General features: G+C 38.1%; 1 protein-coding gene across 3 annotated transcripts; it reads right to left on the bottom strand.

The window, feature by feature from the left end:
• Nucleotides 1–756: 756 nt before the first annotated feature.
• Nucleotides 757–14,662, bottom strand: atf7ip2 (activating transcription factor 7 interacting protein 2). 3 transcript variants are annotated; one of them, XM_063470571.1, is made up of 15 exons: nt 14,601–14,662; nt 9,702–9,774; nt 8,263–8,385; nt 7,157–7,225; nt 6,950–6,972; nt 6,798–6,838; nt 6,678–6,712; nt 6,460–6,505; nt 5,769–5,842; nt 4,633–4,791; nt 2,415–2,451; nt 2,198–2,268; nt 1,887–2,033; nt 1,610–1,797; nt 757–1,373 (listed from the first exon to the last, which is right to left on the bottom strand). In XM_063470571.1, exons 2-15 carry the CDS (start codon nt 9,771–9,773, stop codon nt 1,163–1,165), a joined length of 1,296 nt encoding a protein of 431 aa, XP_063326641.1. In that variant the 5' UTR covers nt 9,774; nt 14,601–14,662; the 3' UTR covers nt 757–1,162. The 3 variants fall into 3 exon arrangements, with proteins under 3 accessions (XP_063326641.1, XP_063326643.1, XP_063326642.1); XM_063470573.1 differs by lacking the exon at nt 4,633–4,791; XM_063470572.1 differs by lacking the exon at nt 8,263–8,385.
• Nucleotides 14,663–15,078: the final 416 nt, after the last annotated feature.

Here is a 15,078-nt window from a genome sequence, read left to right as displayed (position 1 = left end):
GCATTTAGGAACCACAGCAACTTGGATAGCAAGCACAGACTACATAAAGTTACAGAGCAGGATTCCCAAGTGTTGAGACACGTAGTGTGTAAAAGTCACAGAAGATCTGCTGACTTGGTAACTGCAAAGCGCCAAACCTCCTCTGGCATTAACATCAGCAAAAAAACATGCACCCGGAGCATCCATGGCCGAGCAGCTCCTGAAGGTGTCCCAGTGCTTTGGTCCCTCGAGTGTGGGTATTCGGGGACTGTCTGCAAATGCAACACAGAAGAGAGAGACTACACAAATATTTGAAAAACTTGGTAACCAACATCTGCTGAGTTTGGTTTTGCTGTAGCAGAACTTGAGGAAAAATTCAATTGGCCAAGCTTCACACTCATGCAGAGAGTTTTGTTGATATTATAAGTTTTTGGTTGGGCAAAAAGAAAAAGAGCCTTACGTTTTTTGGTTTGTTTGTTTGTTTTTTCAAGCTATGTTTTTAATCGGGAAAAAAAAATCATTGAATCCCTTCACGCTTAGTCTGCCACCAAAGAAATCACTTCACACAAACCTGTGTATATTTGCATTTACTGAAAGTTTTCCTGAAACTCACTTCTTGAACACACCTTCTTTGTGATGTGTACAGCTTTAGAGTAATCTAAATCCAAAGTATTCATGAAAGAAGCCAAAGTATTCATCATAATGAATAAAACCCCACAAAGAGCACAATAAAGTTTTATTAACAACAATAATAATAACAACAATAATAATGCAACATTGTGTTGGAGATGTATATTAGAGGTAAACTGTACCATATTTTGAAGTAATACACTAATTGAATAATTGTGACCTTAACACTGATATGCAACACTGTCCTTAACGATCTGAAGGCAGACAAAGACAGAAGAGCTTGAAACATAAAAGTTCACCGTTTTCCATCTGAACCGAAAATATTGATGAAAGGCACAAGTTACAAAGTGCAGCTTCTTTAGCTTCATGTGACCATTAAGGTTTATGGTACTTAAAAACACTTAAAAACTGCGTGAACAAAACACTGGCCCCGAAACAACATCAGCACAAGGACTGTCCACGCTGCTGGGGACTGTCCACGCTGCTCGGTAAGCACAAACTCAAGAGTGAGTAGCTGGAGATTCAAATAGGCGGCTCCGCGTCCTCTTCCCGACTACTCAGGTATGACTGAAGTAGCGACTGCACTATAAGGTCCATACCGGCCAAATACATCTTTGCCCACCACAGCCGCACACACCCTGTGGCCAGGCTTGTACTTTCTGACCAGCACACACATGGGCAAATTCAAGGCCTTCACCTCACCGAGGATATTCCAGTCTGGGAAAACGCCACTGCCCTTAACCTTTTCCATAGTTAGGAAGATCCTGCAACAGGGACAAAGAACAGAAAAAAAAAAACCCCACATCATCAGTGAGTAACTTAAAGTCAAGATTACTAGTAAAGCCTAAGAACTGACTGACTGCTTCCATCAGGTGGTTACAAAAACTGACAGCAGCGTCACAGTGAGATCCTCATGAAGACCTTTTGTTTTTCATATTGGTCGTAGGGCTGAGAAACTACACACTCGACACAAAGTGATGAGTTCAACACTGCTTCTTACGTGTAACTGTCCATGGGTGGAGCAGAGGGGTCTTCCTCCATCACTTTCCAGAGGATAGAGAGGCCGCTGGGGTTTCTGATGAGGGCCAGATTCACTTCAAGTTTCTGAGGGATGCTATATGAGGCCGCTTCCATGTTCAGGACGGAGGGGAAGGGTCTAGAAGGAAGAGGAGGTAACGAGAGCCCGTTCTGAGGAAGGAAGGAAACTTAAGTGAGTGGGTGTGATGTACCTCAAAGAGTGGAGTGAACCAAATGTATTTTCAGCACAGGTGTATTACCTGCTCTGAGTCAGTGTGACTGGGACTCCTCGTGGCGACAGAAGAGACACATTCTACTTTCACCTTTTGACTCTTGGGCTCTTCAAACTCTTCAAACGCTTCAAACTCTTCAAACTCTTCTTTTTCTTGCTTAGCTATGCACTCATGCTGGTTTTCCACATGCCAAAATGGAAGATGTCAGTAATGATAAAAAAAAATGAAAAGACATTTAAAAGAACTTGAAATATTTTTTGCTTGCTCAAATAGCCTCCACACATTAATGTGTGGCAAAATAAATAAAATAAAAGAGAGAACATAGTAAAGCATCCCACCTTATGGTGAAAAGGCCGTTGAGGAGTCAGAACTGGAGGCAGCCGCTCCTCATTTGAATCAGTCGTGGCAGCTGTCATAATTTAATACAGATTATTTAAAATGAGAAGGAGGAGAAGGGAAGAGACAGGAGGAAGTAGAAAAAGGGGGATTGGTTATAAAAATTAAAAATGGTTGATATTCACAAACATTTGCTTGGATCGAACTTTTCTTCATTACCTTCATGCGTCCTCTTTACTCCTCTTCTCGTGGTTTCCTGGGCAGAAAGAAAGCCACTAAATTAGAGGTGAAATTATTACGACAATAATAATAATAATAATTTTAATAACGAGTAAGTAAAGTGTATTTATATAGCACGTTATAAGAACAAAAATCAAAGTGCTTTAAAATATAAAACATTAATATTGACCTCAAATTAAAATTATGCAAAATTTAATTCATGTATTGTTATTATCATTATCGTTGTTATTATTATTATTATTATTATTATCATCGTTATTATCATTATCATCATCATCATCAACATTTCTATTATTATTATTATTATTATTGTTGTTATACACTACCAGTCAAAAGTTTGGACACACCTTCTCATTGTACAGCTTTTATTTTTACTACTTTCTACATTGTAGATACAAAATAAAGACATTAAAATATATATAGCAAGATATCTGGAATTATGTAGCAAAGAAAAATGGATAAATAATATGTTTTTTATTTTAGATTCCTTTGATTTGTTGTCAGCGCTGCAAACCCTTGGCCTTCTCTCAGTGAGCTTCCTGATGTAGTCACCTAAAATGGTTTTTTACTTCACAGGTGTGTCAGCGTTCATTTGTGGAATTTCTTGCCTTTTTAATGGGGTTGGGAGCATCAGTTGTGTTGTGCAGAAGTCAGGTTGGTACACAGCTGACTATTTGACAACTGTTAAAATTTATATTAGGGCAAGAACCAATAGGCTAAGAAACGAGAAATGAGAGTCCATCATTACTTTAAGAACTGGAGCTCAGTCAGTCTAAAAAATTGTTTTTTTGCAGTCGCAAAAACCATCACGCCAAACTTTTGACTGGTATTAGCATAGCTTAAAATATTAATATGGGCTACTAATTCAACTGAACTTTTGATCAAAAGATTTAACTGTTTATTAAACACTGACTGAAAAATAAAGAATGAAAAATATGTTTTCTATTATTTAACAGCAATATCCACTAAACGATATCTTAAATAGGCCCCTAACATCTCCATATATATTACATATATATATATATTTTTCGGACCATAAGGCGCACCGGATTATAAGGCGCATTAAGCGAAACAAAACAGTCAGATAAGTCAAACTTTACTCAACTCATTCTTCTTGCTTCCTCCACTTCCGAACCATTGATTCATTAATGTTGAATTCTCTCATAGCTGCTCTATTCCCATGTTGTTGCAGTATATTATTGACTAACCTTGTATTGTGGATGGATTATCTCAGTTGTTCTCCTGACTGAAGTTTGGTCCGTTTACAGCATCCTGCCATGCGATTGCATTTGTCCCTAACCATCAGGAACCCTCACGTTAAAATTTATCGAGTGGAAAAAAGTTAGCATTCATCCTCCAGCTTCACTGTGTTTATGTTACGTTAACATAGCTGTGTCACTAGCGATCACGTAGCACATCATTATATACCAGCTAGCCCAACTTCAGTAACCCCACAAAAGTCACTGCTGTTTAATTTTCTGTCTTCATTTATGTTGGAAGTGATAGCAGAGCTGTGCATTTTAATTTTTTCAGAAATCTCTCAGTCAGAACATGATATATCATGTTTAGGTAGAAAGTAGCGAGCTAACTTCCTGCTAACTTCTAACTCCGTTAAATGTAATAAAATCTGTTCTCATGGATGCCTGGATATTAAACTTAATTGTTACACCTGGTAAAGCAGCAACACTGATCATTTTATTAAAAATGAAAGAATTTAGAGTTTTTAACTCTCAGTGGTGTCACAGTGTCCGTTTGACTTTGGGACCTGAAGCGGAGTTTGCACCCAGATTACTACGGTAGACGTACTGCTCCGACAATCCATCAAGTGGTGCAGCTTACCAAAGTCATACTAAAACATTTTTTGACCAATTTTTGAGCGCTGTGTACCACATAAAATCGGTTCGAGGTCAATAAGCATAACCGGGAATTCATACATAGGCGCACTGTCGATATTTGAGAAAATTATAGTATTTTAAGTGCACCTTATAGTGCGGAAAATATGGTATATATTAAAAATAATAAAATGATAAAATCCCAACTATCTGACTGAAGAGCTCTCTTTAGAAAAAAACAAGACCTCGAACAGATTCAGGATGAGGGAGGAGGCGGGTATCTGCTATCACCAGTTGGGAGGGAAAGAGACGATCCCCTCTTTATACGCTGACAAAGATGCCAACATGCATTCTACTTGAGTTACCTGCTCTGCGTCTCTATCAGTGTCTCTCGTCTTGTCACGAAAGATACCATCTACTTTCACTCTTTGACCCTTTGGATTCTCAAACTGCATCAACTCCTCAACACCGTTTTCATTTTCCTGCTCAACTTCGGGTTCCTTCTTTATGAACCTGACGGGTCCCTAAATTACAGAGACCAAAAACAAAGATGGAGAAATGAACTCGAGACAGAAGACAGACAAAGATTCAGCTGGTAGGTGATTTATTACAAACCAGCATTACTTTTGTGTGCTTCTATAGTTCTCATAACTGGCATATACAATCACTGGCTACTTCATTAGACAACTGGGTAATCAGCCAAACCCATAGCAGCAACTTGTTCCATTTAGACATGGTCAAGACAAACTGCTGATGTTCAAACTTGGTAAAAGGGATGCCAATAACCACTTCTTCCAACAAAAGGTATGCAGAAGAGCATCTCTAAATGCACAACAAGTTAAACCTTATAGCAGATGGGTTATAACATCAAAAGACCACAGGGGCTGCCACTCATATCAGCTAAGAGCAGGAAACTGAGGTTAAACTAATACTGGAAAATACAAAAATGGGAAAAATGTTGTTTGCTCTGTATCGTGGCTTCTGCTCCAACATTCAGACAGCAGGTTCAAAATTTGACGTAAACAACGTGAAAACATGAACCCATGGATCCTACCTTCTATCAATAGTTTGGGCTGGTGGTGACGTACTAGTGTGGGACACACACTGGGCCACTTAGCACACAGTGAGCACTGTTTAAATGACACAGCCTCTCTTACTATTGTTTCTTTGTTCATCCCTTTATAACCCCAGTATAACAATCTTCCGATGGCAGCTTCAGCAGGATAACTCACCATGTCACCAACCCCAAACTAGTTTCTTAAACATCAGATCTCAGTCCAGTAGAGCACCTTTGGGATGTGGTGGAACGGGAGATAGACGTGCAACTGTGTGACTTATCATGTCAATATGGACCAAAATCTCTGAGCAATCTTTCCAGCACCTTGTCATGAAGAATGAAGCCAAAGCGAGACCAATCCAGTACTAACAAGGTTTACCTAGTAAAGGGTCATATGAGTGTACGTGCAGTTATGTAATATTGCTTATTTTTAAAGGATCCTACCTCATACTCCAATGGGCTGTTAGGAGTTGGAGGACGCCGCTCCTCATTTAAATCTGCCATGGCAGCCATCAAAGCTTATGTGGATTATGTAAAATAACAAGTGACAGAAGGGATGGGAAATAGCAGGAAAAGGATGTAGTTTATTCATATGCTGATTGATATTATTACATTTCAAGGTATTATAACAGCTTATTGTGTGCGCTTGTTGTATCTGCTGAGAAACAACGTTAGCACAAGCAAAATAAGATACGCATTTTAGATTTGAGGTACACAAACATTTACATGTATGAAACCAAAATACTTTTGTTTTACAAAGTAAAGACATTTTAGAAATGGGACATGACAATCTAAGAACTTCTTAGTAAAAATCATCTTAAAGGATCTGCATCATCGGCATGATAACAAAGACGCTAGCTGCCCAACTTGTGCCCAACTTATTAATCTATTTAAATATTTCCCTGAGACAGACTTGACTGGTTATTCTATCATTGGTGAAATAGAAGTATATCCCTTTCTTCTTTTGGGGTTCAAAATAAAAGCTTATAACTGGTAGCATTACCAGAATACATACAGAAATGAGTAAATCTCCATTTTCACATGTGCACATATACTACACAGGTCATGCCCATCCATACAAATGCAAAACTATACATCTTAACACATAAAAACTCCTGCATGTGAATAAACTTACCTTTACTGTCAGCACGCATCTTCTTAAGTGTCTGTCTTGTGATTTCCTGGATAGAAAGAACCAATAAGCTTTGAATATGAACCCCAATGCAGATGTTTTACTGCGAAATTTTGCCCTGAGACCTTTCAAGAAGCTGCTGACCCCAACAAAACTTTAAATCAATCAGTGATTTTAAACCATTTTTAAAAAACTGACTAAATAAACAATGACATATTCACCATCATCTGAAAGAGATCTCCGTTCTTGGTTGCATCTATTGAGAAATAAAATGGCATTGAATAAATATCAATTTCAGCAAGAAATACTTAGTGATATTAATGTGCTTGGTAGGTTCTTACTCTGTGAAACAGTTTCTATGTCTCTTTCTTCTGAATTCGCTCTGCGGATTAAATGAAATTGTCACAAAACTGATAAAATAAATCACAACCATAAATTCACATCAGGGTCTCCATTTTTAAAGATTAATAATATTAGAGCTGGTTCTACATACCTGACCAGAGAGGGCACTGCATTCTGAAAGTTAAAATGGTAAAACTGATCATGTTGCGTTAGGATTTTTAAATTAGTGCATGCACACAGTGAAGAGTGTTTCAATATTAAATTCCATAAAATTACTACTTAGACATTTATCATTACACTACAAGCAATAAAGTGTATAAAATGTGATTAATTGTACTATGCATTTTGTCTTTGTTACCTTTTTTTGCATCTTTGTTACGTAGTCAATAGCAGCTTCTGCTCTTTTGGACAATATTTTAACTCGAGCCTGTGGAAAAAAAGTGTGTTAGGGTTTGTTTGGATTTTTTGTTTGTTTTTTCTTTTTTTTTTTTTAAACACTACTTCGTCTTAGGCCCCAGTCACACAGGCCTAGAGACTGGTTTGGCTACTGCCTGGAAACTAGTAAAGTAAAACTGGCATCACATTGTGGGAGGTTACTTGCTGTTGCTGAGTGAAACTAATTGCAAAGAGGTATATGGTTCGGCACCAAAAACGTTCTTGTGATTGCTTCGATGGCTTAGTTTGGATACAACTAGTTGGCTACTGCTTAGCCAACTACTCGCTAAGCAGTAGAGAAACTGTAAGGAGTACTACGGCAACAGGAAATTAAGACAGCTCATCTTCAAGAAAAAGGAAAAGTTAGACTTTTTGAAAAGCATTGGTTTCAGGGATATTCAAAAATGCAACTTTTACTTTAATGGCAGTGTTCACGCTTCTTCAAGTTTCACTCCTGCTCATTTTTTAGTTGGCAAGTGTTAGGCCGTCGTCTTCCATTCAAACTACAGGCAACCATGGCAATGTGGTAGAGACCAGATAAGGTTCTTTGGCACAGCACCCTCTTTACAACCATTTTTACCAATTAACAGCAAGCAACCTGCCACAAACACTTGCTAAATGATCGGGGAATAAACAATATTTTCCCCAGGTAACTGGAGTTGCAGACTCTCTAGACCTGCAAAAAAAAAGGTGAGCACACAAATTCAGCTGGATTCCCTCTAATCAAGAAATAAACTAAGAAACAATATAAGACAGCAGAGCTTAAGAATAGATGCCCAAAAGTTTTACCACTTGCTCTAAAATTTAGGAACAAATGCACACAAAAAAAGAACATGACAGACCTAGAGACTGATTTTAAGATAGCTTGGTGACATTAAGACAGGGAAGCATGAAGAGGGACAAGAAGAAAGACCGGAAAAACAAACAAAACAAAAAAAAAAAAACAATGGGCGGCGATGAATATGTCCACACATGAGACAGGGGATTAATTAAAAACTGGACAAATATGTAAACATGTGCAGTACTGACCTCAAGTTTTTTAATGGACCTTTCAAAGTTCACTCCATTTTCAAGCTTTTGAATACTTTCTATTAAACCCTGGAGTTTAATTTCAGTTGCACTGGGAACCTCCTGCTCCATCAGCTTTTGCACCTGTACGCAAAAACACATGTATACTGCTGTGTTCATTTTTCAAGTTCATTTTTCAAGTGAAAAAAATTTTTTGTAGCCGTCTTGCACATACAGCATATTTATGATCTACAGATTTTCAAGGCTCTTTCAGGAAGGGGCTGTGAAGGTAATCTAAAAGCTACCGCCTGAATGTCTTGAGGTAATTTACAAAAAGTCTTGTTTACATCATTGTTCAGGAGTAGAACATTTTCCCCTTAAGCATTCCCATAATAGGGTGCCCAAAATTTTAGACATACCATAATAAACAGGAATCCACGCAGGATCAATTAATAATGACTGTCTGTTAATGAACAAAAAATACAGTGTTTTGACTGTTTGTTTTTAATGTTTCTTGTTTTTTTAAATTGTGTGCATACAACTGTATACAGATGTTTATCTAACAGAAACAAAGGGCAGAACTGCATCCAGTAGACTGAGATGTTAGTGCTATCCAGCAGATAAAATGGCATTTATTTATTTATTTATTTTTTGTTTCACACATGGTACAGCAGTAATTCATTTCCCATACACAACCTTCCTTTCAATTACAGTAACACTGTTTCCATGCATGAAAAGGAGCAGGAAGAAGAATAAATTCTTAACAACCATGCACAAAAAAAGCAACAGTCTGTTAGAGTGATTTTGTTAAAAGTTATCATTGTTGTGCTTAAAATTTGTAAACCTTGTCTTGAACTGCATGATTAGATATTTTTCTGTTAATCCTTAAATGTAGGAATTTGGGGCAAGCTATTTAGCTATAGTTTCCAACTGCAGGCACACTTTCATATAAGGTTCTGGTTTCCTTGTCTGGTAAGGAATGTTCACTTCCTGCCCTTTATGGGCTCACCTATGCTTGTATATGGTGGACCGTTAAAGGGGTTAAGTCATATATGGGGTGACGGGAGATGACCCTTTTATGACTTGAGATGTTGTTAAACGGTTGTAACCAGGAAGTCACGTATACAAACACACATACACACGCACACGCACTCACATGCTCGCACATGCATGCACACACACACAGTGCCTTAGCTTTTATGACACACCATATGGGTTTTACAATGGGGTGTTTGTGCTTTCACTGAATAAAAGGCTGTGAGGGAAGGCTGGAGTTTGAAGTTGGCTGGGATCAGGTGAGGAGCTTGGAGCTCCAAGATCCTGATCAGACTTCCCTTGCAAGTAAAAACCGATTGAGCTCTGATTGTCTTGCTTTTGTTCACGGTGATAAGTCTCTGAGCTAGCAAGGCCTGCGAGTGCAGAACTAACACAGTCACACAAACTCCAACGTTGTTTCTTACCTCTGACTGGGAGAAGTCCATCTTCATGTTATCGGCTCCAGCAGAAGCTAGAGTCAGGGGTCGCCTCTTCATTCTTCATCCAGACGCACAAACAGAACATTAGTTAGTGACGTGTGTTACTCTGCATCGAGTAGCAAGAGTGTAACTCATGGAAATAGGTTGTGCTTTGCAGAGAAAGAATGAAAGGTACTTGCATTAAAACAATTTAAAATGATGCCCATACGTTGCAACATTTAACATATTACATGTATATTACCCATTAGCTGTTTCCAATCATGATTACCATGCAATGAAAACAGGGTAATGAAAACAGGACATTAATTTCAAGAATGAAAAGTATCTGAATATTGCACTCTGCTCCTAAAATCCCTTTACTGCCTCAAGAAAAGGTTCATAGCGGAGGTGTCAAACATACAGCCTGTGGGCCAAAAGCATCCCACCAAATCACTGGATAGCTTTGGAAAATGTTTACATTTCAAAGAAGGAGGGCATAAAATTGGGATGTTTAACTGTATTTTGATCAATTTTAAAGTTTTCTTACGCCTTTGTAAGTATTAGCCTCTTATTTCTTTATTTTTTACAGTGTAAGCTTAAAGAGCCCTGATGCGGGTTTCTTCTGTTTATTAGTGCTGTAATGATTCGTTGGCATAATCAATGATGTTGACTAAAACGTAAAAAAAAACATTAAATAAAACATTTTCGACATATAATTTTATCGTTGGCACGTCTGAATACTAGTACATCTGTGTTTTTGTAAGTGCAGGAAGCTATTGGGACAGTATCATCGACATCGTCTGCCAAGACTGCACTTAATGCTAACGAAAAAGAACGCTGCACGAACGGAGAAATGGCAGAAAAAGGAAACTAAGAACTGTTAAAAATCTAAAAGCATTGCTGCTTTCCATCTTTGACAGCAATACTGCAGTGCACAAGCATCTGATACGGAGCTGTGACGTCAACTCTGGGTCAGTTTTCAGGGGTTATGTTTTTTTAGCTAATGAGTGAAAAGCAACAGTAAAACATTAAACAGGAGTAGCTACACTGTCTCCTAGTTCGTTTTCTCACATTAATATTATCGTTTATTGTTAATAGTAAACCTCTTCCACCTAATGTTAGGTTGTTAATCTGTGAGTTGGGCCATATCAGTAATTAATCTTAAATGTAATCAGTTAAACAGTGTAATTGGCATTGAACACTACACTATGTGAGAAACTATCATAGACAGCCAAATTTGTAAGTAGTAACGGTCTTTTCTTATTCCGTTTTGTTCTGTTTTACTAGTATTAAGCACAGGCCAGGGGCGGATCTAGAAGGGTGGCATGGGGTGGCAAGTGCCACCCTAAAATGATCCCTTGCCACCCCAAGTGCCACCCCAGTTTTGCATATGACAGTGTTGTTTATTAAAATAAGTAGCATTACAGTTTGAGTGTAGTTACAGTCAACAGTGAATATAAATGCTAAAACTGAATATATTGCATAGTGTTCCCCCCCCTCCACCATTAACAAATGGTTCAGCCCATAGCAGGACTGGCTTTTTCCTTGTTTTCAGTAGCAAGCGATGCTTATGATTGTGCCAGAGCACATTTTGAACAACACCATGGGAATTTCGGATTTTACACAGGTGGTTGGATGTTACACTCTGGAAATGGAAGGAAGGTGAGTGATATTAACCCTCTGTGGTCCACAGACACGCTGCACCTCCAAATCACATGACTGATTTAAGCTGACATAGCAACAAGCTGCAGCCACACTGAAGTCTCAGCCCACATTGAAAGTTCGGACTTCAAAGTTTTTAAATTTTAATTACAGGCCAGTAAATCCAGATTTATGATAATATATATAAGCCACGCTTTTTTCTAAATACTGTCGTCACGTTTGTGTGTGTGTGTTTTAAGCGTTTTGTAAGGACAGCGCGAAAACAGTAAAGAAAGGAAAAAAAAGCCACCTCTTTCCTATTGGTGGAAAAATGTACCATGTCAACCAATTAAAAAAAAAAGTCAACACGTGGGATTTGGTTGTTTAGGAAGAGGGAGGAGTTTTGGGAGTGACGGTAACAGCAGCGAGACAGAGCGAGAGAGTGAGAGAGAGAGAGAGAGAGAGAGAGAGAGAGAGAGAGAGAGAGAGAGAATTTTTAGATGTCCGAGATTTGTGACGTTTAGTGTGGAGTGTATGCTTAGTGTGTTGTGTTGTCTTGTGTAGCTGTTCTGTTGTGTAGTCGTTTTGTTTTGTGTGTCAGTGAGGGCACTAATGAATGTCACAAAGGCACATTTGCAATGTAAACACTGTCACTAAGTAGAAAACCAGCGGAGTGATACACCTCCTGTTGTCAGGCCTGCTGGTTTATCCCTGTGCTCTTCTCCTCTGTCTTTTGGTGGACAAACTTTTATTTTACTGGCACACATCATTTGTGGGGCATCTTATTGCGACACCTGATTGTTCTCTCATTTTAGTTTTAGTAATATTTTTAAATGGTTGCATAAAATGGAAAAAAAAAAAACAGCAGGTGTATTGGCTGCATTTTTAGATAAATAGTTGTATATGTTTACAAAATGTACATTTTATATTTGCATTTCAAATTATAAAAATTTACTCAACATGTCTGTGTGGGTTTTTTTTTACAGTAAAAAATACTACTAGGATTTTAAGTTCTTTGTGTGATTTCAGATCAGTAATACTAATGCAGTATGTCAGTGAAAAAAAAAACTAAATTCAGTTGAGCTGAAAAGAATGATACCAAACAAGGCAAGGGGAAAAATAAAATGAAACAATTTGAGGGTGAAATACAAACGTAAACTCAAAAGGAGTCAAAAGTGGCTGTTGTATTTCAGACCTCAGAGGGTTAATCCAACAAATCATGAAAAATTAGGTTTAAATTTTTGTTCATGACAGTGCAGATTTCTGACATTTTGTGTAATTTAAGCATGTAACAATGTGATTGTTTTCTAACAAAAAACTGTGAAACTTAAGTTAGACTTGTGTTTGTAAATGAACCGCCCCATGTTGTGTAGCTTTCTGGATTTTATACTTATTGGGCTACATATTGATTTATTATACAGGCTATACAGTACATAAGATCAAAACTCACATGTTTTATGTAACTAAAGTGTGTAATTATGTGGGCTACAGACAATAATTAAGTTATAGACTATATGAACTATATGTATGCTTACTGCATTTGAATTATTTTAACCATATGTAACCACCTGCATATGTGTTTGAAAAAAAAAAAGAGGCTTCGATTTTGCCACCCCATTTGATTTCTTTGCCACCCTCATGCCACCCTAAGAAAATTTCTCTAGATCCGCCCCTGGCACAGGCGTATAGATGGGTTTGTCCTGTAAAAAGGCTCTTGCACCTGTCAAATGGCTGAAGTCATGACAGAGAGCATCATCTCAAAGATTAGAGCAAGCGTCGCTCCAGAGAATGTCCACTGCAATCGTGAATTCATGAAATTAATCATCTGTAAACTTTGTTAACTTGTTACTTTGGACTGAAAACATACGTTTATTTTAAAGCTTGCCATTTTTAATTTCTTATTTGCACTTCTTTTAAATTAAATACTAGTAGCACTTTAATATGTATTACCTGACATTTGATATTGAGTAATCCTATAGATTCATTTGATTATTTTTCAATTCATATGTTTCATAGATCATTATTTTAATTTGTTCTGGGACGAGACAAGAGTGATATTCACAAGTGGGCAGACTTGAGCAGGTGAGGTATGGCGGCTAGAACACGTTAGATAAGAGTTACTGAAATAATCGTTGACTAATCAAAGAGAAATTGGCAAATTAGTTGACTACCAAAATAATATTTAGTTGCAGCTCTACTATTTATTGCACCAACATCTGTTTAATGTGACAGACCTACACTCCTGTAAATTAAAAGGTCTCGGGGATTAAATATGCAGCTTCTCTACACTCACAGAAAGGGGAACTGTCAGGAGGTGTGCATTTTGCCAGGTTCACTACTAGCGAGCTTGGGCTGAATGTTTGACACGTATGGTTAACAGGAAGGCAGTCCAACAATCAAAGCGCATTCAGGGATCTGAATCTTTTTGCAACAATACACTGGTGGCAAAACAAGCCGCAGGACAAGCAGTAGCTACACAAACAAGCCACAATTATTCCCAAAGCCATACTACTGCTGCTGAGGTTAACTCGCTCATCAAAAAGCCGCAGGAGCGCTTTTCAAATGCCAATCCAGTGTTCACTCAAACACACTTCCTTGTCGTGCCTGTCGCCTATCGGCTTGTGCAAAAATCAAGCTTGCATTTCTTTAGTCTGGTGGAAGTTTGATCCTGTGGTGCTGACATGTTTTACTAAACCTGCAGTGTCAAGAATGATTAGACAGCTATAATGTGCCAGCAACAACCGCCAATGCAGCTTTTTGTTTTTTCACTCCTATTATGCTGCAAAATGTATTTCGAGTATTGGTTCTAGTTTCCCCAGTAAACCCGCTGAGTATGCAGTAATACAGCGCTGAGCTCGATTGGCGCTGCCTGTGTCCTAAACGTCGCTTATCTGATGATACAGGAAGCTGCTCGTGTCTGTGAGGGCTCCGTTATTACTACTACTAATAATAATTATGAGCCATAATTTCATTTTCTTTGCACACAATGCTAACTTTTTTCACTCTCACGTAATGTTGGATAATGTAATGATGCTTTAAAAAGCAAACAAACAAAAAAACACTGAATAATGAAACTGTTAAAAACGGATTAAACCCCTCGCTAACTTTTAGCTATTTGAAACCACTGGAAACCAGTCTACTGGTTAGCAAACCATTAAAAAGCAACGGAGTCACTGTTTATAGACAGAAAGGGCCGCTATCATATCATGCCGTAGTTTCAAAACAGAGAGTCAAAAATTAAATGAGTGTTTATAGCTACAGTACCTTCTGTTGTGCTTGATTTCTTCTTAGCGTCCTTCGTCTTCTTCGTGTTCCTCTTATTGGCGGTTTGGAAAAACCGCTTAGCGCCACCCACAGGATTAAACAGTACTGCAAATCAAGTGTTAACAAGCAATGAGTCTTACACATCACTGCGGATGAATTTTAGCCCACTCTTCTTTTCAGAATTATTTTAATTCAGCCACGGGGGGGGGGTCTTCTTGAAAATCTCCCATGTATGCCATTTCTTTCTTATTGTTGTAATCATGAATCGTTTCCGAACTTACTGTGTTCTATTTTAAGATCCTTTAAGATCTTCGTCTATTTCACTTTGTCAGACGGCTTCTATTTAATTGATTTCTTGGTCTTGCAGAAATTAGACCTGATGGATCAATGTCTTTCTCACACAGGGTCTGGTAGATTTGGACATATTTTTTTCCCTTATTAAAAACCTGAAACAAAATGCAACCCCCCCCCCCCCCCC

This window comes from Pelmatolapia mariae, linkage group LG4, assembly GCF_036321145.2.
Source record: "Pelmatolapia mariae isolate MD_Pm_ZW linkage group LG4, Pm_UMD_F_2, whole genome shotgun sequence".
In the NCBI taxonomy this organism is placed as follows: Eukaryota; Metazoa; Chordata; class Actinopteri; order Cichliformes; family Cichlidae; genus Pelmatolapia; species Pelmatolapia mariae.
The sequence above is the reverse complement of the archived record's forward strand: the minus strand, read 5'-3'. Positions and strand labels throughout refer to the sequence as shown.

What these genes read in the sequence shown, in the direction of transcription:
- atf7ip2 (XM_063470571.1), bottom strand. Translation starts at nt 9,773, where the DNA reads ATGAAGAGGCGACCCCTGACTCTAGCTTCTGCTGGAGCCGATAACATG. An exon ending in GAGATCTCTTTCAGATGATG is followed by an intron (nt 6,506 to 6,677) that starts GTGAATATGTCA and finishes CTTTCTATCCAG; the next exon opens with GAAATCACAAGACAGACACT. An exon ending in CTGATAGAGACGCAGAGCAG is followed by an intron (nt 2,452 to 4,632) that starts GTAACTCAAGTA and finishes CTTTCTGCCCAG; the next exon opens with GAAACCACGAGAAGAGGAGT.